Raw genomic sequence first — 27651 nt, forward strand, 5'->3', positions numbered from 1 at the left:
TGAAGACGAGTTTAAAGACAAAACAAACAAGCAGGACAAAATTATAGGGTTAAATGCGCAGTTTGTAAGTTTGAAACCCAGTGGTTGAACTAGGTATTGTATTTCTGGATCAAAACAAATGCAAGTGCAGGTTGCCAGACTGATGACCAATAGGAGCAAGTCTGACTATCGAGCCTAAAGGCTGATTTAAACTGCGTTCTAAATAAAAGCAATGACATGCGATAGAAGGAATATTTTGCATATCAAAAGGAGTTTTTCTTTTAACTAACTCCTCGAATTGATATATTAGAAACGGCTTCTATTTTTCAACAACAGAACAACAGAAAACTGACAATGATCACCTCAGGTACACCTCATGTGCTTTATTCAGTGTTAAATGCTAACAAAGTGAGTTTGAATGTTATTATACGTGACATTTATTGCCATACTACTGAAAGCAGCAGCAGATTGTTCACCTCAGATCTTGACAATGAAATAAACAGTTTGAAATGGAACTTTAGACTCAAAACCAACACATATCAGTGATTCAGCGTGTACATTTAACAATGTTGAAGAGGTTTAATATATATTAATTAGATTATAAACCTTATCATTTCGTTTAAATGCAGTAAGTGCAGTTTTCTGTGCTTCTAAATGACTGTATTTAAATTTCTGCCATGTTGCATCTAGTGCAAGCAACCAAATTGCTTATCACTGCAAATCTCATCACATAGTGTGTTGTTACAATGTAACCTGCTCACCTAATGTTTACTTTCATAATATTAATTTTATTTGCTTATTAATAACCTCTTGTGGAACTCTGAATCGGCGTCTCATTTCAGAGTCTGCTACTGTCCATGCATACTGCGCATGCTTAAAGAGCCTTTCTGACTGACAGAATCCAATACATTGTTTTCCACCAAGGCAACCCGGGGTGCTGAAATATAATTGGCTAAAGTGGCATTGGGCAAGTTTAGTGAACCAAAACAAAAACAGCATTCCGGCATGTAACTCACATTTTCAAAGCAGAATATCTGACTTTAGCATTGTTTTTTATTTAAACATGAATGTTCACTTAGCATGTTTCTTAAATTTTTGCAAGCATATTATGGTGTTTTTATGTTTTAGAAGAGTCAAATACTTACATACAGCACATTTAATTCATACAAAAATGAAAATTCTGTTATTAATTACCCTTTAGCCATTCAAAAACCCTGAAATCTTTGTAAATTTTCGGAGAGCTGTAATCTGACAGCAACGGTCCAGATTGAACTCCTAAGAAATACCAATAACTTTCTCAAAATAGACTACATGCCTTCAGTGGTTCAATCAGAATATTATCAAGCTAGGAATACTTTTGTCTGCACATAAAACTAAAATAATGACTTTATTCAACAGTTTTTTTCCTCAGTATATAATAATCTTTCATGAAATTGTTGTGCTCTGCATAGGTGTCGGTCTGCTGATGTATAGCTAGAATGCACCTGTGCTTTTTTTTTTAAGCAGTGGAAGTGGCACACAGGCATCCAGGGTATACATCAGTGCATTAAGCTTGGGAATGTGTGCTCTATACTGATACAGAGGAGAAAAACTGTTGAATAAAGTATTGTGGTTTGATGTTGTTTTTTTGGGACCTTTCTGGACACTGGAGTCGGGACTAGGCCTGTCACGATAAGGAATTTTTGTTGTGCATTACATTGTCACAGAAATTGTTGCAATAAGCTATATAATTGTCATTTTTAGATCATTTTACCATGCCATATACGTTATCATTCTTAAGGTTTTTTAAGGTTCTATAATTTGATGTTAAAAAGTAAATGTCCTATTATATATACTATTAAATATCCTATTAGATAAATTTCCAATTACAAACTTTGACACCAGTGAGGTAGTGTAAGTATCATTGTAAAATGGCTTAAACGTTATTTGTGAAATTGTAAATGTACTGTATATTGATTGCAATGCCAAAAAATTATTGAGATCATCTCAAAGTATTGCACAATAAATTGATTATTTTGACAGGCCTAGTCAGGACCATTGTTGTCTATGGAGGATCAGAGAGCTCTCAGTATTTGACCAAAATTGTGACATGAAAGTGAAAAATTACTCGCATCATTTTATTTTTGCGTGAATTATTCATTTAAAGACATATATTTTGTCTGTGTACGCAAATGTATTTTTGTAATACACGTGTAAAGGTGCAGAAGAGAACTCATGAAGACCATTTAGTCAAAACAGTGGTAGAAATGTATCTGTCACGCTCTCACTCTTCTAAAGAGACACACTGGATTGCAGGAGTTATTAAAACATACACATATTTATTTACAAAGCACTCACTGGAGACACTTGAACATCGACACACAGGAATCAAGGGGTGATGACAAATCATAACACTTCAATACTGGACAAAGACTGACCTAAACATAGGGACTTAAATACACAGCACATATCAGTACTAATTAGACAAAGGGGTGAGGCACAGGTAGAAACACTGAAACATTCTCATGTAATTCCTTACTGAACTGAGTAAATGCAATCTTTTTTCACTTGTTGATGGTCTGTGTTGTATTTGTATTTCAGTAGAACCATACCACTGTTTATTTCATATTGGACAAAGACCCATTTTTTTCTGGTGGTTTGGAGCTGATGGCATCATTCATACTTATTTAAATGAACTGCAATGTCAGAGAAATTAAGTTTTTCCCAAGCAAGAAAGTTTAAACTTATACTTAAAGCCAGCCTCAAAATGAATTGCTACTGGTTTATCTAACAAAGTTTCAGTAAAGTCCAATCAACAGGTGTAATAAACCATTTAATTTATCTAAAAAAAACATTTGGACACTTCTGCTACATTGAAAGATATTTAAATGACTGTACTTGAAGTCAAATTTAGGTTTGGGCCTGTGCGTTTTTATACTAGAAGTAATCTAACATTTATAAACAGTATTTGATGACCAAAAACTTTATATCTTAATTTTGAACATTCAGTGATCTGTTGTTTTCTTTTGAAATGCCTTTTGCTTGGAAGTATGTTGTGCAATCGCTTTCTAAAAATAAATACATTAATATTTTGTTATGTAACATTGACATTCTCTTAAATGTATGTGTGACCAAAGTCTGGAACACTTTTGTCTGATTATTTGTCTTTCTATCAGGTAGGAATATTAATGATAATAAAACACTGTTATTCTGCTGAGGCTTAAACAATGATAGCTGTACAAGCTCTTTATCATTTCTTTTAAAACCTAGCCATATGTCTTTTTTTAGACAAGTTAAATACATTTGTTCATTTCTGCTGAGCCCTGGAGATATTTCCATTTCCAAATCCACTCGCCGACTTAAAGCTTTATTAGAATAGACTGCCAGTTCTGTCTGGCAGGTTGGCATGAATCATAGACAACTATGAAAAATAAAGTTCCTTAGAAAAGTTTAGAAAAACCCTCCATTCACTTTACTAAGCACTAATCTCAGTGGAGTCCAACACAAATGTGCTGATTCATCTCTTTACATAAAAGTCTAAAATAAGATTCTACTTTATAATACAGCTATTTATATCAGTCAGTTTGGTATACTGTATACAGATACTTTTTACTACAGTGTACTTTTTAATCATTCACCTATTATAAAAGAGGTCTTTTCAGTGAGCCCAAGTTATGTACTTGTTTGTTTACTGACACTTATTGTATAATTGATGCTGATATTACTATACATTTATATGGTAGCACCTATTAGTTGACTATTAGAGAAGATACCTTACAATACAGTTGATTTATTGAGATTGTCTTAGAATGTCAATACATGTAATTTGATATTTATTAGCCCTATCGTTTCTTAAACATGTTGTCCCAGTTCAACGTCACTGGCAGTTGATTGATCAAACAAGGTTTCTACATTTTCGACACTAAAAAATTCCTTAGTGTATCGAGGTTTTGTTGTGAATTCTTTAGTGTATCTTGGTTCTTAAAGTTGTGAATTGCTTTTCAGATGGAAATAATGACGTTTAGCCTGTGTAGTAAGAAGTTTGTTGATCACCACAGTTCTGTATCTTCCTTTTTCTGACATATCTTTTACATTTATTGCACACGTATTGACGGTATCCTTTAATTGAGATTTTGTTTCAAGTCTTAATGCCCAAACTAAAGCATTGTGCTGTTTCACTGCATTTTCATCCAACAACACTGTCACTGTACTGTAATTTCTCAGCAACAAATGTGGCATGAGGTAATCTGCCTGAAAATTAATTTCAACATGCTTTAAGAGTTCCATCAATTTGTCATCTTTTACTTACTCTTGACTTTCAAACTGTACTGTGTTTGAGTTTGTACTTATTCATTCAGTTTCTTGTCAGCTTAGTCCCTTTATTAATCCGGGGTCGCCACAGCAGAATGAACCGCCAACTTATCCAGCACATTTTTACGCAGCGGATGCTCTTCCATCCGCAACCCATCTCTGGGAAACATCCACACACACATTCCCAAACACACTCTATCTATCTATCTATCTATCTATCTATCTATCTATCTATCTATCTATCTATCTATCTATCTATCTATCTATCTATCTATCTATCTATCTATCTATCTATCTATCTATCTATCTATCTATCTATCTATCTATCTATCTATCTATCTATCTATCTATCTATCTATCTATCTATCTATCTATCTATCTATCTATCTATCTATCTATCTATCTATCTATCTATAAAACATCAATGAAATGCTGTCAGCATATTGAATTCAGCATATTGAAGTTTCTCCTCCATTTGACATCAATTTAAAAAGCCAACACAGCGTAAAATATTGGCTTAATTTCCTAATGCTCTTCTCAAGTTCAAAAAAGTCAAATCAGTCATTAGTATACAGATAAACATTCATTTGACAGTTTTTCCCAGTTGCTTTGGTGCATTTCTCACAATAATTTTTACATTTGGACAACAGCTAATGCAATTCTCAAAACAATTAGTGCAAACTGCAAAACCTTATTGATAACCTGTAAAAGTGTCCCACTTGCTCAAAATGGATGGCTCATTCCTCAAAAGCAAGTACTCAATGTCAATCAAAGTGTCTGTGTCATCAAGATGAAAACTCCTGATACCATTGTTTACGAATAAGATATTCAAATGGCTTTGTCATTTTTTTCATTCTGTCAGTTTACTCTGTACATTTTTTTTCCAATTCAAAAAAGTCAGATTTTGTTAACACTTTCTGAAAATGCTCAAGACAGCACTATATACTATTTACACATCCATTTGAAAACTACAGTAAAGATGGACATCACTGCATTTTATGAGGCATTTGAGTACAAGAAACTGAATATGTATGTGTCACTTTTTTACTGCATTTGCTCTTTGCAATTTGAATTTATTCACAGCGTTGTGCAAAAGAATAAATACACCCTTATTTACAACAAACAGAAACTTCCTTTGGGTAGAGCTGTGCACAACTGTAAACAATATTGCAGTACATATTGGAACTGAACATAAAACATATTTGGTCTGTAAATCATTCATGAAACTGTTCAATTTAGAAGACATTTTAATGTTTATATTTGTGTGTGTGTGTATATATATATATATATATATATATATATATATATATATATATATATATATATATATATATATAATATTAGCTTGTAATGTCATGACTCAAGTAATGAAATGAGGACTATTAGTTTTATGACTATTCAGCATTTACAAGTTTAGTTAATTTTGACTGATATGGCATAAGCAAATGAAAATGTTTTAAAACAACAGAGAGTTTTTTGAAAGCAATTGATGCATGTTCAAAAGTATTTGCAATTTGTTGGAAGGAATGAGAAACTGCAACTCTGATGTGCACAAATGACTAATTGTCTTAAGAAATGCATTACTGTTGTGCGAATGTAATAGTGTTGTGAAAAATGCACCAAAGCGACTGAGAAAAACTGTAAGTTGCATATATGAATTTAAATAAAAAATATGCTAATTGAAAGAGAAATTACTTTATTAAATATATAAATAAAGTCTCAAATGCCAATGAATGAATGAATGAGATTGTACCCCAAAATCGTGGGGACATTGCATTTTGTTTGGAAATATATAACACACCCTAAAATCAACCAAATGTCAATGTAATTTGACGTTGTTATTGGACGTCAAAATAATGTTGTTCTTAGATGCTGGTTAGACATTGAATTTTGGTCACCTGACGCCATGACCTAATTCTAACCTAATATTAATGTCTTATGACGTTGTGTGCCTAATGAATGAATGCCTAATGAATGAATGAACAGTGTCACAATGCAATTTTTTTCAATCCATAGTATCTTTAGGATAGCTTACTAGATAGAATTTAGGGCACTGCTGTGTGAACATTTATGTGTTTCTTGTCCAATATATGACCCTTTACATGCTTTATGCTTTGCTAATGTTTGAGGTTTTTGGTTAAACATAATTTATGAATCATATCTCTTCAAACTGGCTAGTGTGTAGATAAGTGTTTGCCACAGCGGTTTTAATTTCCCCCTACATTTGGCGGCCTGACGGGTATTCATTTCAAACCCTGGTTACGATGTTGCACCAAGTTTTGGAAGAGAGTTGACAAGTAATAAAGACTCTGCTCAGGCTTGTCTGATTGAAAAAGAGCAGATCCAGGCTCAAATCAGCTCAGTTTTATCATGAACGCCTGCCAGTGAGAAGCAGAAAAAGTGCAAGACGGAGAGAAAGTTAATTCTGTTGGAATGCAACGTCTCCTCCGCAACTCTCTGTGTTCCCTGAGAGAGGAGAGACTCCAGAGCACCTGGAGTTAAAGGATCTTAATGCTTAAATACACAATTAAACTTCAGGTTGCAGACATACACGCACCTCCCAGAGTACACACTGCAGTCTAGAGCTTGCCAGCTGGAGTTTTCTCACTTTTATTGATATGGAAGCTGCTGAAACACTCTGGATGTTGGCTAAGTGTTTCTTGTCACTTCTGAGGACTTTTGCTTGAAGATATTTTCATTTTGAGGCCTAATGTAAAGGACTTTTAAAGGACGTTTTGGATTTTACATTTTGAAAACATGGCTAAAAGTCAGTATGCGCACATCAGTCCACTGCAAGTGACGGTTGCTCATTGGAAAAGACCTGATGTAGTAAGTATGTGAAATGTGCAGTCTTGACAACAATATCGTATTGTATACAGCTAAAGTTTGAGGGGAAATAGGTGAACATTTTATGTGTTTGAGTAAAATGTTCATATGTTTATGCTATAAAGGGCTGTAGCATTTCTTTCAAGTTTCAAATAAAAATTCTGTCAAGTTTGTTTTCATTTGCTGTCATTGAAAATCAGTATTGCTTTTTGTTCACCAAGTATTTCATTTTATTACTCAAAACACACTGTTAATTACACTAAGTTAAGTTTAACTTAATTTTTCGGTCAGTTTGATTGTTGAGAAGTTGAGATAACTAGAAAAGGTCATTTGATTCCACTAAAAAATTTAAACAGCAACCTTTTTTTAGTGTGTTGTCTTATGGTATGAGCACATGCCATCTTTTATGTTATTTATGTTACTTTTATTCTATAAATTACACTTTTTTTTTTTAATTTGGAAGAAATATCATCAAAAATTGCTCAAACACACACAGTGACTATAAATTATAAATACATGGAAATTAAGAAATTCCAAGTGGTCTCTTGATAGTATTTTCCTTTTTTGTTCTCCATGATGTGAGATAAACGTCTGGTTTTGCAGTGAAGTTGGAGTTCAGCACACTTATGAGGTTATCCTGAGAGGAAAACAATTGCTGAGCTAACAGCACTTTATATGTGAAATCATTTTACTTATAACAGATGATCATTTTTATGTGGCAAGACAAGAATATGTTTGATTTCTGCATGCTCTGGCATCGTAGAATATATTTCATACTTACCTGATGCATTTCCATGTTCTCACAGCAAAATATCAAAGGTTTTAATTTTCCTTGCGCAGCAGTTTTTTTTAGTACAAGCAAGAAAAGAGGATATGGATTTTCTCCTGTCACCGACAGAACTGCTATCAATGTAGACTGACATGCACTGTAATTTTGCCGCAGATTCATTTTTTCAAGCTAATAACAGTCCGTCGTGTTCAATTACCTTTAGTTTTATCTCAAGATCAAATGGATTTTGCCTTCAAAACAGCCCTCACTTCCATTCATCTGTTATATTAGAAGCTTGTATAATTCAAAAGAACTCTTCTCTTTTTTGCAGTAGAGGTTATAAAATATAATGCATTATTGTCAGTATATTTACATTATTTATGCAATCTAATTGGGGGAGATTGTGGTTATTGTAAACCATACAGAGCATATAGTCCAGAGTTTAGTAGTGTTATTACACAATTTTACTGTCTTGAAGCTGTTTTTGTGTTGTAGAACAATTAGTCTGACTTTTCTGACCTGGTGTCAGTGACATTTTACCTGACGTGCTTCAGTTTGTTTAAATGGCACTAATAGGCATTGTTTGCCAATGGTGGAGGACTCACACAGTGTACTCAAACAATGTGCTATACAGTACACAAAGTATTTGTTCAAGACTGTGAGAAATTCATCCAGTCTTCGTTCTCCACTCATCAAAGATAATGGTTTCCACTTTCCTTCATGTTGTCTTTGGGTCTGACCCAAAGGCTGGACAGGACTCCTCAGTCTGTGTTTTGGAGGTTATCCACACTGAAATAACATTATTGGAGTCAAATAGAGTCAAATTAGCTGTTGGTAGATAAGAAGAATGTATGTGGGAATAGATTCTAATGAATAATGAGAAGTTTTAAGAAACAAATGCAACCTCTGAGCCATGAGTTTTAATAAATCACCTTCACAATCTTGTGAATGCTTTTGTGTTAAATTTCTAATTGGCATATGCTGCATACATGGGAAGTATGGGAAACTACTTCAGCAGCTAATTATAACAATTATAATCAATTGTAATTTCATCCATTTGTAAGCAACCTTATGGCTATACAAAGACATTCATTCATTCATTTTCTTTTCGGTTTAGTCCCTTTATTAATTTGGGGGTTAGCCACAGAGAAATGAACCACCAACTTATCCAGTATATGTTTTGCGCAGCAGATGCCCTTCCAGCTGCAACCTATCACTGGAAAACACCCATACATTCCCACTTACACTACGGACAATTTTTAGCTTACCTAATTCACCTGTACTGCATGTCTTTGGACTTGTGGGGGAAACCGGAGCACCCGGAGGAAACCCACGCGAACACAGGGAGTACATGCAAACTCCACACAGAAATGACAACTGACCCAGCCGAGGCTTGAACCAGCAACCTTCTTGCTGTGAGTCAAGAGCGTTACCCACTGCACCACTGCATCGCCTTAAACAAAGACAATTAGATACCAAAAAAAAAAAAAAATCAAAATATTAGAGCTGCTATTATGCTATCTCTGAACTCTTTCTCAATCCTTTTAGATTCACACACTTCACAGTGCCATCAGATCAGACTAGAGAGGAAATGGCAGTTCCACCGTATTCTGCATGTTAAGCCAACACTAACATTGCCACCAGCCAATACTGAGTGTACTTGGCTTTCTCAGCTTATGCATAGAGCCAAAAACCCTGTTACACCCCTGAGTTCTGCTGGTGTTAAAATCAGCATTATATGGAGGAGGAAAATTCCATTCATATAAATACCTATAAAAATCAAGGATTTGTTATAAATATATGACTCTGCCCATATTTCTACCAAATTTGTAATCTGTTGTTCCACTTTTCAGATGACGTATGCAATTGTTTAAAATGGTAATGTAATTGTTTACAAAGAATGCAGTATAGTAAAAGTGTTTTTGACATCATATCATAGTATAGTGCAAGGAACAATAAACCTTTATTTATTAATAATACGTCTCATAGAAGGGCTGGGGAATTAATCAAAATGAAAATGCAAAATGCAGTTGAGCAAAGATTGTCATGCACATCTTGTAAGGGATGCACAGTTATGTGGTCAGCTGTAAATCTCCTCCAAAAGCCAGAGGGCGCTTTTATGAAGAAACTCCAGACACCCAAGAAGAAGAAACCCAGGAAAATGCCAAAGTGTTACATTATAAACGGAAGACTTAACTGATTTCAATAGCTATTTTTCCATTCAAAGAATTGAATTAGACAAAACTGAAACATTGCATAAATCATTTGCAATCCATTTCCATTCAATGAGAAGAAAATGTTGCTTCCTGATTAACTGCCGGCAAATATAAAAAAGAAGTCTGGAAATGGCTGCAGTAGGAGAAACCAATGTTGGCCATTTTTGATATATAATAAATTACTTGTGCCTCAGAAGAAAAAACACAATGAACACACTGTGGCTTTTGGTAGCGTTAACCCCTCAAGACAATTCTGGGAGGTAATAATAATATGAAACCAAGTTGAAGACAGACTTTGGCTAAGGGATTTTAAATTGAACCAGACAACATTTGAAATGTTGTGTAATGTGACACTGGTTTGTCTATTAATGTCATTAGGACTCTCATTTTTGTTGTCAGATGATCTGTTAAAACAAAATCTTAATTGATGCACATGCTAGGATTTGTTTGATAATTGTGATGCCGTCATAGTTTATTAAAAGAAATTATCCTACGCAGTTATGTTCATACGTGTTTTTTTGTTTTGTTTTTTATTTTAACTGACTTTTCTGACAAAGTGCGCATGAAATTGCTTTTGATTAACTGGCAAACCCTACCCTTTGTCATAACAAAAGCAACTAAAGTTTTGGGTGTTTTTCTGTCTATATTGTTTATTACTGCTGGATACTGCAATGTAACATACAGTTGAAGTTAGAATTATTAGCCCCCCTTTAAATTTGTTTTCTTTTTTTAATATTTTCCAAATGATGTTTAACAGAGCAGGAAATTTTCACAGTATGTCTGATAATATTTTTTCTTCTGGAGAAAGTATTATTTGTTTTATTTCGGCAAGAATAAAAGCAGTTTTTTATTTAAAAAAAATATTTTTAGGTCAGAAGTATTTAAAAAGTATGTAAGCTCCTTTAAGCTATATATTTTTTCTGATAGTCTACAGAACAAACCATCATTATGCAATAACTCGCCTAATTACCCTAACCTGTCTAGTTAACCCAATTAACCCAGTTAAGCTTTTAAATTGCTATTTAAGCTGTATAGAAGTGTCTTGAAAAATATCTAGTAAAATATTATTTACTGTCATCTTGGCAAACATAAAACAAATCAGTTATTAACAATGAGTTATTAAAACTATTATGTTTAGAAATGTGTTGAAGAAATCTTCTCTCTGTTAAACATATATTGGAGAAAAAAATAAACAGAAGGCCTAATATTTCTTCAACTGTAAGTTATGGCTATGCAGAAACAGGCAGATTTGCAAAATATATGCACAAAAACTTGATTTTTTTCTCTGAGTTTGCTTGTTTAAGTTTGTTACAAGAGTGAAAGTATGGTTACAGTCTGAGTACTGTAAAGTCTGTGTTCTAAATATAGGAATAGTTTGATTGGGCGGCTGCAGTCTAATGTGCTTTCAGCCACACCCCCTCACATCTTGAGAATGTACTGTAGGGTCAATTCCAAACTCATCTCATCTCATTTCATCTCATCTCCTCTCCTTTCTTCCAGACTACTGATTTATTTGAAATGATTGAGAAAATGCAGGTAATGTGTCTCTTTTACTTTTCTCTTTTTCCCCTCTCCCCTATCCCTTTCATCTCTTATGTAGATTTTTTTTCCATTAACCCCAGATTTAGTATTAACTGGAAACATAGTGTAGATGCACTTGCATGTCTTTTTGCTGTAGTTGAATATTATGAATATTATCCTTATAAATAATGAAGATACTTATTCATTATAAACCTTATGGATGATATGGCAGTACACTAACTGTATTTATTTACATGTGAATACATTTGTTTATCTGGGCAGTAATTTTTTTTTTTTTGCAAAGCATTAAGCAAATAATTGTTTAGAAAAAGGTTTATAAATTATTTAATTTATGCATTGATATACAAATATATCTATTTTTGGCAAGTAACACACTGAATTACGCTTGATATTTTAATGTAAAATATATATATATAAAACATGTTTATTCAAAGTATATATATATATATATATATATATATATATATATATATATATATATATATATATATATATATATATATATATAATTGCAAAATAAACATTAACATTATAATTTGGGTACATTTTATATTTATTTATTTAAATATTTACATAACTTTTTGCAATTATTACAGATCGTATGAATGTAGATAGCTGTTTAATTAGCAATATTTACCAATCATTTAATAATAAATAATAATGATAATAATTACTTGAAGTTAAAATTTAAGATTACATTTGATTTCTAATGTAACACAAATGTAAAAAAAATCTTTTTATTTTAAATATTCAGTTTCCAAAAAGTACAATGAGAACATGATTTGTCTTGAAAACAAATGAATCATTATCTTTAGCACTCCATTACAAGAAGATCCTGTTGTTAGGTACACACAGACATATTGATCTAAGTCATTTGATATCACTTTTGTTATCTCTAACTTTGCAAAGACAGATGTCTAAGCAGAAGCTGCAATAAATGGAGCATAATGCCTGCGAGAGCAGCGTGACATTGATATTGGATCTGATTTACTATTGGGTTGCAGCTGGGGGACTTCTGCAAATGAAAAGCGCAGCTAGATGTATAGCATGTTTTAAATGACAAATGTGATGGTATGTAAATCACAGCTGATCTACCATGAAGATCCCTTGCTGGAATCCATCATCAAACTGATATTCAATCTTCATTTCTGTAGAATCATATATAGCCCGAAATAACTGTATTGGATTATATAGGAACTCTTTAGGTAATTTTTTTTTTGTTTGATTATTTTAGCTAGCAGCAGGATGCAATATCTGGTATAATGGCTTTAAATAGCCTTGTAAATATTTGAATGTTTTCTGCCTGGACGCTTTTAGTCGCTCTTTGATCTTATGTTCAACAGTCTGGCATATTCTTAAAACCTGATTAAAGAGAATACAAGAGAACAGCTTATTGTCTAAAACCCTTCTGAAGGCTGATGGCTCTGTCTGTCTAATAGAATTTGTTCTTTCTGTTATTGTTTGAGTGCATGTGAACTTTCTTTTAAAAAGATTTAATGTTCTCTCATAATCATTTTATGAATGTCCCATTATGCTGTTTAACTTCTTCATCCATTTTTCTTCTCTGGCTGAAGCCTGTTTACTTGCTATTGATGTTTAGTCTTGTAAAAGAATTTGTCTTTTTTCATTTTGACTAGAGTTTGGTGAAAAAAAATGTTTGGCTTTTAAAGTGAAATTAGTCAATTTGAAATGAATAACTACACACTTAAAATAACGGCATCAATGATCCCATGAGGAAATTTACCTTATAATCTTTTCATTTCACAAAATGTTCTTTGCAGTACAGAAATCTTTTTTCGATTATTAAATGATTCTTCACACTTTGAAAATAAAGTTCACTAAAATGTTTTACTGGGAAAACTCTTTTGGTACTTTGTGGTACCTTTGTTTTTAAGAGTGTAACTGTTCACAACATAATATATTAACTTTTGCTATGTTCAAGTATTTTAATATTTTCTAAAATCTGTTACATTACATTTATATATTAATTTAAATGTATTGGCGCCCATTGTCAAGCTGAATTGTGGATGTTAAGAAAGTAAGACTCATTTTTATGCTATAAATAAACAAATAAACTAAATATATCTAAATATCTATGTATAGAAAAATTTACTTTTAATGTGAGAACATTTCTTGTGAAAATTGTATTGACAATACACCCACTTTAAATATAAATTAGTTACAGTCATTTTAACACATTTACTGTGCTTTATTTTTTGACATTTGTTTTACTAAATAGAAGTTTGATACATTGTAAAAAAGATTTGTGCTGCCTTAAATGTTTTAGTTAAATCTAATTAACTTTTCTAGTCATCTCAACTCATCTCATCAGTCAAACTGAATAAAATTATTAGGTTATACTTTGTATAACTTTAAAAATGTTGTTGAAACCTTAAATATTTGTTGTCTTGACTTTTTGTCATCATTTTTTTACAGTGTATGTTTGATTTGTTACTCTGATTGTAGCTCATACACAGTTGAAGTCATAATTATTATTTTAAATAATTATTATTCCCAAATTTAACACAAATTTTCACAGTATGTCTGATATTTTTTCTTCTGGAGAAAGTCCTATTTGTTTTATTTCGGCTAGAATAAAAGCAGTTTTTATTTTTATTTTTAAACAATTTTAAGGTCAGAATTATTAGCTCCTTTAAGCTATATATGTTTTTTGATAGTCTAAAGAACAAACCATTATTATACAATAACTTTCCTAATTTCACTAACATGCCTAGTTAACCTAATTAACCATAGTTAAGCCTTTAAATGTCACTTATAGCTGTATAGAAGTGTCTTGAAAAATATCTAGTAAAATATTATTTACTGTCATCATGGCAAAGATAAAATAAATCAGTTATTAGAAATAAGTTATTAAAACTATTATGTTTAGAAATATGTTGAATAATTCTGACTTCAACTGTATCTACTTAATTTATATAGTAATAATGCATCTTAAAAATTACACTTCTCCATTAAGAATGATAAAACTGAATTACCATGATAATTGAAAGACTAAGCAACTCTACTTCTTAACAGTTATTTAAGCCACATGGCTGAATTATTAGAGCTTTAGAGAATAAGATTGAAATTCAGTGATTTCTTCAAGTAATGATATTTCCATTTATCCATCGTGTCTCATTTTCAAGATGTACCACTTTAAAGCAGAATTTCCTGCAACTGCATTTTTTCTTCCCTTAAAAGGCACACAAGTCTAATCAGATTCCTTTTTCCTCAATAGATCTAACCTAAGTGTTATTTTTGCTTTCACACGTGGTCTGACAGGCCTGACAGATCGTCTCTTTTTATCTTTCAGAGCAACAGAATGGACGAGCAGCGATGCACTCTTCCTCCTCCTCTCAAAGTAGGTTCACCTCATGGCTCCCTTTTGTCCCTTTACACTCACAAAAATACAAAACACGTATTGTCTGAGGGCCACGAACTGCTGTTTTTATCTGCCGGCAGACAGCTTCAAATAGAAGAGCTGGTTATCAGTCAAGCTGCTGCGTCTAGTTTTTCAAAGACATCCCTTGCCCACTTTCCTTCGCACTAATGGAACTGCAATCAAATAAGATTAGCCGGTGCTGAGCAATATTTTCTGGCCTGAAGCCACAAAGCCTATATAAAGAGTCAAACTTGCCACAATGCATACAGTTCCTGAGTTAGTTCTCTTAAATAAACCAGCAGATGAGCAAGCAGAATGTTTTTGTCTGTGTGTCAGTGAAGTTACACTGCAGGTAATTAGGGTAAAGTTTATTTATTAATGATCACCATATTTCCACAAATGGAGAACATTTTTGGGCACATTCTATAATAAGTATCCATTAGTTAATGTTAATGTTTGTACAAACTAAGAATGAAAAATAATTGTACAGTATGTATTAATCAAAGTTAATGTGAACTTTAAAATTAAAAGAAAATTGTGCTTGTTAAGATTTATGTTTGGGATACTCAATTCTCATTGATCAGTCACAAAGTTCCAAGGTATGTTATTCTGAGATAACAACTTTATTCATTCATTTATTTTCTTTTTGTTTTAGTGCCTTTTTTAATCTGGGGTCGCCACAGCGGTATGATCCACTAACTTATCCAACATATGTTTTACACAGCAGATGCCCTTCCAGCTGCAACCCATTACTGGGAAACATCTATACATTCTCATTCACACACATACACTACGGACAATTTAGCTTACCCAATTTACCTATACCACATGTCTTTGGACTTGTGGGGAAAACCAGAGCACCTGGCGGAAACCCACGCAAACATGGGGAAAACATATAAAACTCCACACACAAACGGCAAGTGACCCAGCCAGGGCACAAACCAGTGACCTTCTTGCTGTGAGGCGATTGTGCTACCCACTGCGCCACCATGCTGTCAGATAACAACTTATAAAAATCAATTATACTTAAAATTATGGTTATATATATATACACATTCAAATGTTTCTGGTTGTCTATCATGCCATTTTTGGACAGTTTTTGACTGATGCCATTTTGTAAACAAATGCTTTATAGGTTAATGTACGCTCCATGCCCTCCACATCACATCGGGCTGCCAATAAGCCTGTAAGGCTGTATCCTACAAGTAATCACCTCCTAGAGGCTTTGTTCCTAACTTAATGCACTGTGATTTAGCATGTGCTAATAATGAACTAATGTATTTTCATTCATTAACAAAAACAAAGATTAATAAATACTGTAAAAAATGTGTTGTTCAGTGTTCGTTCACTTTAGTAATTACATTAACATTAACTTATTGAACCTTATTGTAAAGTGTTACTTTTTTGCTTAGGTTTTCTAAAATGTTGTTTAAATATACAAAATATTGATTAAATATGCACAAATTTGCATATTTTTAGCAAAAAGATCTTTACACTTTAAATTTAAAGAAAGGGTAACATTTCTTGTTTTTTTTTTTTTTTTTTGCTTTTTCTGACATATTAGTCAAAGCTTTTTACTAAGGGTGTTATAAGTATGCACTGCAAAACCCCATAAGTTAAGGTAACTCACACCATTTGAGGAAAATGATTGCAACAAACTATTTAACGTAAGTTTAAAAACTAATCCTAATGAGTACTGTGAACTTGATTCATTTGAGTAAATGAAGCCATTTGAGCACAGTAAAACCCAATAAATAAAAAGAACTCAAACCAACTGAGTACTGTAAAACCGAATAAATTAAGTCAACTCAAACCGTTTGAGGAAACCGATTGCTACAAACCATTTAAGTTAAAAAACGAATCTATATGAGTTCTGTGAACATTTAAGTTGAAGTAATGATGTATTTAATTAACTTATTACCTTTAACACTGAGTTCTAAACTCTTTTAAAATGAGTAGAAATAACTTCAGTAAATTTTGAGTTAACTACACTCATTTAATTTAAAGTTGACTGTTGGGTTTTGCAGTGTATCTTTCATCACCCCATTATACAGAAAATGCTACAAAAAGCAACTGTAATTTAAATCTACAGATACAATTAGTACAGTACGATAACAGAAACGCTTAAAAGTGTATCTTTACATTAAATTTAAACCACACAAAATGCACATGAACACACATGTATAACCAAAGCATATTTTGCCTGCAGTGTCTCACCTTAATGTATTTTGCAACCAGATAAATCCACTGCATAATTCATATTTTCTTTGCAGACTGAGGAAGACTACATCCCATACCCCAGCGTCCATGAGGTAAACCAGTTCAGAATAAAGAGCTGTCAGAAACTGTTATTGCAATCAATATCTCACTGGAGTTTATTGTGCACAACCGTAATTGTTTTCCTTCATGTCTCTCTCAGGTTCTTGGCAGAAAGAGTCCATTTCCCTTGATTTTGCTGCCCCAGTTTGGGGGTTATTGGATTGAAGGGACCAATCATGAGCTGAGCAATGGGAATGACCCGGAGCAATTCGTGTCCCCCACCTCACGCTACAAATTGGAGTGCAACACCACCGCTAAGATCTACAGGAAACATTTTCTGGGCAAAGTAAGCATTTGCTTTAAGTAATAGATTGATTGGAATGGGTAGATTTGGTTTGTTTTTTTGGGTCACACTTTAGTTTATGGTGCAATTATTGCCATTAATAAACCATTAACTATGACTTTTGCCTTATACTCCTAATTTACTTCTTATTAGTAGGCATTAATGTAGAAGTTGGGTTTAGGTATTGGGTAGAATTAGGGCTGTAGAATAAGATCAGCTGCTCTTCAGTCGATCAGCCTTCAGCAGTGACATTTGTGTTAAGCTGAACTGAAATAAACCGTACTGAACTTCAAAAGTGACATTTATATTAAACTGAACTGAATCCATTTTAATTTAACTTGAACATTATTTTGCAGCTTAATATGCTGGAATGTTCCACCGTCTGAAATATTGTTTTAGCTTTTTTATTCTCTTTCCTTCAACTATGTCAAGCTGCTTTGGCACCATCACAGTCTTAAGTACCTAAAGAGCACTTCAAACAACCAGCTTTGTTATTATGACCCTTTGTCTTATATAATAACAACATTGTGGTCAGTCCTGGCTGTTTCCTGTAGCCCACAATCACACCAGTGTGGTTATAATGCTGATGCATTGTTAATCAGCTGCTAAATTCAAATCTGCCCTCCTGCAATAACTGCAACCAAGCCTTGTTAAAAAACACAACCACGTCACTTGTCAAACCTCACCACTTATTAGTACTTTCAATAAAATAATGTTTGCTTTGGTTGATTTTTTTAATACACAGCAAAAAAACATTGTACCTTGTAAAATGCATACTGATGACCATGAGAAACAGCAATAACAGTCATGTTACACATACTCTTAACATATATTATTAACAACAGATACACCCTGTTTAGGTAACTAAAATATTTACTGGAGTCTTCTTCCAGTTAAAAAGCCACCTACTTTTACAGTATGTGGTTAAGGAGAAGTTGAAGAATTAATGCGTTGTAAATCCAGCAGCTCTAATCTCCATTGCAGTGCATGGGGCTGCAGCATGTCATATCATAAACCAAACGCGTCACTTTAGAAATATAAAAGTGATGCATTCGAAATAACTCACAAGTTGGAGTTAGCTGAATAATTTAAAGTGTACATGTGAAAGGGTTAAATAAGCTATGACATTCTAAGCAAAGTATTGTTGTGGGGTGGTAGGCACGCTCTTTTGCTCACACTGGTCATGGACAGAACTGGAGAATTTATTATCACATGAAAGTAAGCTTTTTGTAAAAGATTTTTTACATTTTTATTTGACCCATCCCTGCAGGCACAGGACATCAAGATGATGTCATATTGACGCTGTACCCCAATGCACATTGGATTTTGTTTGAAAATTAAAATCGGGTTGACGTCAGAACCCAAAGTCAGGCCAACGTCAATGTCTAACGTTCAACCTAAAATCAACCAAATATCAACTGTCAATGTTACACCTTTATGGTACCACTATGACCTTGATCAAATGTTGGATTTTGGTAACTCTCCAACACGACCTAAAATCAGCCAAATATTAACATAATTTGACATCGTTATTGGACGTCAAAATAATGTTGCCCTTAGACGCTGGCTAGACATTGAATTTTGGTCACTGGACGTCATGACCTATATCTAACCTAATATTAACGTGTTTTGATGTGTGCCTGCTGGGATGCTTGAGCAGGAGTGTAAACAACTCTGAATGCATGAAATAGCGTTCAACCACCCCTTTAATTGGGATTTCTTGTTTGGCACAATTATTGCTGAGCAAGTGCAAAAGAGAGAAATTTCCCTAATGAATATATCAACAACAAGTTGTTGAGTTAATTTCCATACACAACATTTAATTGTCAGCAAACAAAGACTTAAATTTAGTTTTGCTCATTGCATGAATCATAACTACAGAAGGTCTCTCAAAACCAGCATGGAATAGCATTTAAAAAGCTAAACGTTCATAATGGATTCATCAGCCCATCCGTTTGAATAAGTTTTAATAATGCAATTGTTAACAAATGTAACCCAATTACAGACCAATGCGACACCACAGCAGCCAGACATAATGAAGATATATTAGGCTTTCGCTTCAATGGGCTTAATGTATTCACATCTAATAACCATTATAAATTAGACTAATGTGCATAAAGAAGTGGTCGGTTAGCCCTTAGATCTGTGGGGGAGTGTTGGGAATGAAAACTGAAATGAGTTTGCAAGTGTGAAGATGAATGTGCGCTCACAGCTTCGCCTTCTGCTCCTTCATTAGGAACACTTTAATTACTATACAGTGGACAGTGCCCTCGGCCACCTGGTGTTCTCCATGAAATATGATGTTATTGGGGACCAAGAGCATCTCCGGCTCATGCTCAGGTGTGACCTCCTCTCCTCTCTTTTTTCCTTTTTTTGTTCTCCATTCTTCCTAGATGACTTGTTGACTTCCCTCGAATCACTCATTTTCCCCCTGGCCTTGTGTTCTGCCAAAGTCTGTATTGTTCGGCTAATGACAGGCTTAGTATCTGGCACGGTTCCACTACTTTTTCAGCTTTGGCTTTTATTGTGGGCATTAGACAGAATGCACTGATATCTATTCCTTGACAACAACTGTCAATGTTTCCTGGGAACTACAATAAAACCCATTTTTTGATAGATTAAGCAGGCCAAATGTACACGCCACCCTCATTTCCGCATTAGGCACCAGATGGACAATATAGGGCAATGTGTGTGGGTGGAGGGAAGGCAGCAGGATGTTCCTGTTATCAAATCCATGTGACACATTTAACGATGCCACAATGACTATGAACTGAAGTCCGGAGCTGTTAATAAGTGTTACTGTGTTGTGTTGCACTATAATTTCATTAGAAACTGTGTTTGCAAGCTGCCAGGCATGAGGATTAATTCATATTTTGAATGCATCAATGAAATTGATTAATGAAAAAGCAAAGCAAAACTGAAGCAAGAGTAATGTTTTAAGAGAATATATATATATATATATATATATATATATATATATATATATATATATATATAGGTTGATGCAAGTTTATCAGAACATTTAATCATTCTTTTTCTTTTGCTTTATAAAACTTACAGTACTATATTATATTGCATGTCTAATAAAAAGACAAGCTATTTTTAATGGGACAGGAAGATTCATTCAAAGGTGCAGTTGGTGATCTGCATAAACGTTAGCATATCACTTTCAAACACAGTTCCTCCTCTGCGGTCCAAAGCTACGCTTACAGATATTATGAACGTGCACCTTAAAGATGACAGTTGACAACCCACTAGATCATGTCATTCACTAGTAAGAAAACTTTATAGTACTTTATAATACTACAATTCTAAACGAGAAACTGCATTATATCTAGCAGGCTGTCAGTTATGTAGCAAGCAAAACTTGTCATAATGTGCAATAATTCATGCATGCAAGGATCGCTAGTTTTAGTCTCTTACGCTGCTTAGTGCTTGACCAGCAGAATTCAGGAATTACATTTATTACTAAGCCATACTTGCATGCTATTACCAAATGAATATTCAAAGTAGCATGGTAAACAATATAGTGAGCACGTCACAGGTTGTCATTGTCGAAAAATGAGCCAATGTGATGTTAAAATAAAACCAACTTCACCTTAGTAAAGCAGACTAGGCGGAATAGAATCTACATTATTGATGCTGTAAAAGGCCCTTATGAAATTGAAAATAGTCACATTAATTATTCGCTGGAAGATTTCAGTGGCTGAACAACACTTCTGTGCATATAGCTCGTTCGTAAAACAAAAAAATCTACATATGATTTGTGTGACTAAAATAGTTTTAAAGCATAACATTATCAGTCTAAAAGAAATACTTCAGTCATGGTGTCATCCATCCTCCAGCATGCAAACGGAACTCCAATATCGATTCAGGATTTTAAAAAGTTTGATTCAGCATTTGATTTTCGTGATTGCGCGCACACATGCTCATGGAAGATCTGCATGAACGGCAGCACAGATGTACAAATCTGCATTTCGTCACCTTGGAATTATAAGGTTCTATCTCCGTTCTGAATGATTTTGAGAAATTGAGCTTCAAAGTTTTTGCATTCCATAGCAAACAGTATGTGTGTAACATTTGGTTTTTAAATAAAACGTTTTAAAATGTAAACAACTTAAAAAGTATCCCAAAATGTAAATAAGTTGTCAAATATTAAGAATATGTCAATAATTTGATTTTGACAGAAAAATGTCAGATCGAACCTTATAATTCTAAGGTGACAATTTGTTGACAGACAGTTTGGGTTACTTATGGGAATTATGGGAATTGTCGGCCCAACAAATTTTGACTGGATGAACATTTTTTGGTCTTATGCCTTACCCAGAAATTAAATTTGTTATTGCAGTAAGAAAAATACTTTGGTAATTTTTGGCACCTTTGTTTCTAAGAGGGTAATTGTTTACAATATAATATATTAACTTTAGCTATGTTCAATTATTTAAATATTTTTAAAACCATTACATCACATTTATATATGAATTTAAATTTATTGGAGCTCAATGTCAAGCTGAATTGTGGATGTTAAGAAAGTAATGTAATTCTTTTTTTACAATTGTTTATAGGTATGTTTTTGTGCCAATTATGTACTTAAAACATAATTGTTTTCCTAAAAAAGTTCTTCTGTACAGTTCTGTAGTCTGCCATTGATGTTTTAGTTGTCAAGTGCTTGCACAATGTGCATGACTCCATATTTACTAAACTATGCTTTTGTAGTTTTTATGGTATCATTTTCAACAAAATATTAAACATTGCCATGTAAAAAATGCCAAGATGCATACAAGCTTTGTTAGATTTAGCAATTAACTAGTAATTTCCAGTTTAAAATGTAATTTGAAAATACAAAGTCAGAAAGTCAGTTTTATGACACATGAATGTTTTTAAGACATAATTTATATTTTAAAAACACTGAGAATTGGGGGGGTTGGAGTGCTGAAAAAACGTTGAGATTTTTTTTTTTTTGGAAAAAGAACTGAGAGATTTAATCTGTGATTTAAAAAAATCAGAATTTTGAGATAAACTTTTATACACATTATTTGTTTTGATCAGTGTCTGTTTTGTGATTATTTACAGAACAAAAATGAAAACACATCATGACGTGATACCAATATCTTGTCTGACCGAATTCCCCAACATTGTCCAGATGGCCAAGGTGAGAGTGAATCATGCGTGGAGGGGGTGAAGGGGTCAGCATTATTGTTTTCGGGCCATCCAATTCATCACACTTCTCTATAAGTGACATGACTGATTGTCTCACTCTCCCCATGAGCCTGTTCTGTCCTGCCTGGACAGATGACCGTTGTGTTGCCTCACTTTTGTAAGATCAAATGAGAATGAAGAGCAAATCAATATGTGCTTTCTCTTTTCATTATTGTCAGCTTGTCTGTGAAGAGGTGAATGTGGACCGATTTTTCCCGGTGCTTTACCCAAAGGTATGTAACCCCTATACGACACAATACAGTATCAATCAATTTTGTCAATGTGTGACCCGTCTATTTCAAAGCGATAACGCTGAATGCACCAATGCATTACCCCTGATCATTTGTCCAAGTTAAAGTGTGGCACTGGGAAATAAGCTAGTTTGGGTGTATTTTAGTCTCTCAAGGGTTTGCAGTGTTGACAGAGCAGACATTTATCATGCTTTTAAATCTTCTAACCTTCCCCTAGGCTTCCAGGCTCATCGTCACTTTCGACGAACACGTCATTAGCAACAACTTCAAGTTTGGAGTCATTTATCAGAAGTTTGGACAGGTGAGTCGCATGGGAAGCCTTATCTCTGTTAGGTTCTTCACAACTGATTTGCACTCATTTAGCAGATGCACAGAGATAAATTGGTGCTGTTAAGCCACGGTCACACTAGAGTTTGAACATTCGAAATTCGATTGGACAGTGCTCCGAAAAGGGGCAGAATAAGATTACTCGACACTGTTAAAATGAAGGATTATTTTAAATTTCTGTACAGAGCGGTCAAGATTTGATCTTATATTGGTCTCACGATTCACATGATGCGAATTTGCAGGTCATAGCTCACCAAGCTTAAACTCTGACACTCATTGATGTGAAACTTGTTGCATGAGCAAGCTTTCCGGTCTGGCATGCTTGCATGTATATGATTTGAAGTCATTGTGGCGAACAGTGCATTGTTACCACACCTTAAAGCTTCACCTAAGCATTTTCAGCCACATGAATTTGACACACACATGCTGTTTCTCCACGATGGACATCCATCCTTCAGCCTCCGACACCTAGATTGCAGCTCTCTAGGTATTTTTTTCTCCTTTACTTTCATCAATTGTTGAAGTTTGTTCCTCGCCACTGTGGCAACTTGCTTGCTTGGTTTTGGACTTGTGGAGCTGCGCAATGATGGATTTTGCTCTTCTTGAACTACACTGAACTGAACTATATTAACTCTGAAAACTGGACTGACGCAGTTTCAATTTACTAGAATTTCTATGTTAAGCTACTTTGGCACATTCTACATTGTAAAAGTGCTATAGAAATAAATGAATTGAATTGAATGAAAATGCCAGTGTTCTCCTGAAAATGTCTATCTCTAGGAAATTTTAAGGGCGCTTCTGTGGTGCAAATCACCCAGCCATATCACCCTGTAGCCCAACATCGGTTTCTCCTTGAAGCTAGGTGAGGTTGGCACTGGATATGAGGCCTTTTGGGAGAACTAGATTGTTTGTGGAAAAGTATAAGGTACACTATGCTCAGTAAAAAAAGTGCCGTCTTTTAGATGAGCTGTTAAACTGAGGCTCCGTTTACACTAATACGTTTTAGGTTTAAAATGGTGTTTTAGAACAAAAACTATCCACGTCCACACTGGCATCTCATCTAGTGTTTCTGAAAAGATCTCTGTCCACACTACACCACTGAAAATGCACAGCTTGTGACCACATGCACACTCTGGCATGCGCTTAGCTCCAGGCAGTCAGTGGGTGCTTTGAGGACACCTCTCTAGGTGTGAGCAGTACACGTTGGATAGTTCATTAAGGTTATACCGCTGGATATAATCTCACTATTGTTGATAAACGTGATGTTTACTGTAACCAACCCAGGCTCATTGTGAAAATGTAGTCCCGCGGACGTTTCTGGAGACCGCGGAATACGTCCCGGCGGGTACGTAAGGCTGCAGTTTTTGTTTTTGCTAATTTTCACGCCCGCGCTGTTCTCGCGTGAACCCACCAGAGGCCGCTGTCCGACTGACCGGAGGATTGACTGCGCGACTGGCCAATCGGCTGACCCACCCTCCTCCTTCCCTAAACCCAACCAATTTTACCGACTGACCCGCTCGCTTCCCTAAACCCGAGCAACAGTTTACAAAAGCCGTCCAAAAAAGAAAAGCCCTGATTTTTTTTTTTTACCGCGTTTTCGGATTTCACAGTGTTCTCACCCTGTTACGAAACTAGTTCACTTAATTTTTGGGATTCTGTTTTTGTCTTACCTGATTGCTGGAACCGCTCTTCCCCGGACTCGAAACCGATCGCTGTGGTCAACTCCTCTCTGCATCTCAAGCCTGCCGACGTACACGGTGAGCTGAGTGGATAAACGGGTTGCAGCGGGAAAGCCCTCCACAAGGAGGTAAGCGGCCGGCCGGCCGGCCGGCAAGTGCAAAAGGGAACAGCGTCACACCGCCCTGTAGCGTTTGCTTGAAAAAATTAATGCAGCCATACGTACCTCCCGAGACGTATTCCGCTGCCTCCAGAAACATCCGCGGGACTACGTTTTCAGAATGAGCTTGGGTTGACTGTAACTCATCTTCTCTATCTAATGACTTTTTGGTCATTTAAATCTATTACTTTTTCTCAGGTAACGTGTTTTGGCTGAGCCCAAAGATAAGTTAATATATTAATTTATATAACCACGAACACTGATTCTGCATATTTGACTAATTGTATGTCTTTTGTTTCTTATATTGTATAAACTTATCGTATGTTATATTTTATAATGCCCTTTATTTACTATAAAAACTGATATTCAGCAAAAGAAATAGGGTAAGTTACTTGTTTTGCAGTGGAAATGAACAGAGGCAGTTATGTTACAGGCTTCGATTTGTTATAAATATGCATACAGTCAAGATGATGGTCATAAAAATATGTAGCTAAACGACGCCTCAACTTTTTTGGTGTTTACTAAGTTGTTAATATCAAAATGAAAATAGGCATTTCCTTATATCATGCTTTTATTTTATTGTTAAGATAATAAAACAACTTAGCCAGGGGGGTGTGAATGACGTTATAAAGTACACAGTTCCCTTTAAAGATTTACCCGATGTGTTCTCTGGAGTTTTTTTTTTTCCATATCAAACTTGCGAAGTCTGATCGAAAGTATGCAAGACTGAACTTAGTGCACTTAATATTGAGAAAAAGCCCCAGGTAGTCAGGTAGTCGAATGTCTGCAACTACACCTCTGTTTTCAGATGTCTTCGTTTTCCCTCATCCACACTTAAATGGAGCAGCAGCATATTAAAACAAATAAGGCCTTTTCAGCGTTTTTAAAACTTTCTGTTTTCGGGCCTGGAAAACTCCAGGCTAAGGATGGAGGCCGCAACTGTAGCAAAATGTGTGCGTTTAAAACGAAAAAGTATCACTGCAAACGGAGCCCGAATAAGAATGAAATTCTGGCTGCTCTTCATATCAGGAACTTCCATGTGTGTCTTAGAGAAAAATGGGAGACACATGTCTCCGTTCCCTCCTTTGGGGAACTTGGGTTACAGATGTAACCAGGACGTTTTGAAGTTCAAATCCAAAATAGTCTCCTAATAATCCCCATCTTTTCACCTTCTTCTTGCTTAAACACTTTGGTGGAAATGCAACTTAATTCATTTTTTTTTTTCAGAAAAACACTTTTAAAAATCTGTCTTTAGTTTCTAGCAGCTAATAAGTAGACCATCCTCCTCTTGAACGTACAATGGATCCTCTGCTTAGACAACAATCAAATCATTGTCTTCATTTGATCTACATTTTGTATTAAAATCATGAGGCTATTGTTCCCAAAAGAGAGCTTTGATTACATTAAAACAGCCACTTGGCCTTAAAGGCCACAGCGAGGAGCTAAACGGAGTGAGAGGGACCAGAGAGTTTTTTTTTTTTTTGAAGAGGCTTGCCAGCAACACCCTTAGCGTATTAGCATGAGAGCAGAGCAACCTCTTCATCTCACAGAGCGGTGTTTACACACTCAACCTTTCTAGTGTGGGCAGCAAGAACGCCAAAGCCCTTGATGGGACGCATTTAAAATACATCTTATGGATCAGCCCTCAAAACTTCCGCGTGTCCTACTTTACTCTAAATGGTAGACTATGTTTATTCAGAGGAACAATTAGCATTTGCATAAACCTAATTGACTCATGATGAGCCATTTAGGTTTGCTAATTTTAGAATTTGCTTTTGTTCTCATTAAGATGCTCTTGTTTTGTATGCGTGTGTATGTGTTAGGTTTGTTGAATGCTTGGGTGTCTTTATATGTTTTTATAATTTGGGAAATTTGAAAAGTCTGAACTACTCTGTTATTTTATTCAGTAATTAAATTAATGATAATGCACAAATCTTCTTTGTTATGTAGGCCTTGACAGGGCGCCTGTTGTACCTGGTGGGTTTCAATGTTTACAACCAAGGGCACTTGAATGCAAAATGTTAGCTTGAAACTTATCAACATTTTATGTGTGTTTATGTGTGTAGACCTCAGAGGAGGAGCTGTTTGGGAATAACGAGGAGGGTCCTGCTTTTGTGGAGTTTTTAGAGTTTCTGGGACAGAAAATCGAGCTTCATGACTTCAAAGGGTAACACTTATAAACAGAGCCTCTCTTACTTTCTCTCTGTACAGCACTAGACGAAATGTTAAACAGCCTGTATGAATTAAAATAGATGTTTTTGATGCTGCAGTTTTTGTAAGTGCGTATCTGAAGAGATATTTCACTTAGACAATGAATTGCACTCACTCAGAGTGTTGTTTATTTGCATTTGCATGCTGCATTGTTTGAACCTTCAAATGACATAAAACATGTTCCCAATTTGCAAAGTGTTAACTGTATTTGTTTATGCTT

The 27651-nt window shown here is 34.6% G+C and overlaps 1 protein-coding gene across 50 annotated transcripts in view; it reads left to right on the forward strand.

Moving 5' to 3' along the window:
• rap1gapa (RAP1 GTPase activating protein a) overlaps positions 1-27651 on the forward strand; it is a 179958-nt gene that overhangs the window by 112796 nt on the left and 39511 nt on the right. For 26 of the 50 annotated variants that reach the window (XM_087304897.2, XM_087304899.2, XM_087304911.2 and 23 more), the window contains 9 exons: positions 11581-11616; positions 14936-14983; positions 17278-17316; positions 17424-17609; positions 19843-19946; positions 22680-22758; positions 22985-23038; positions 23274-23357; positions 27287-27387. In XM_087304897.2, coding sequence (XP_087161023.1) covers positions 11599-11616; positions 14936-14983; positions 17278-17316; positions 17424-17609; positions 19843-19946; positions 22680-22758; positions 22985-23038; positions 23274-23357; positions 27287-27387 — 713 coding nt within the window. In that variant the 5' untranslated portion in view covers positions 11581-11598. 50 annotated transcript variants of the gene reach the window in all.

The sequence above is a fragment of the Danio rerio genome, chromosome 23 (assembly GCF_052040795.2).
Source record: "Danio rerio strain M-AB ecotype USA chromosome 23, GRCz13ab, whole genome shotgun sequence".
In the NCBI taxonomy this organism is placed as follows: domain Eukaryota; kingdom Metazoa; phylum Chordata; class Actinopteri; order Cypriniformes; family Danionidae; genus Danio; species Danio rerio.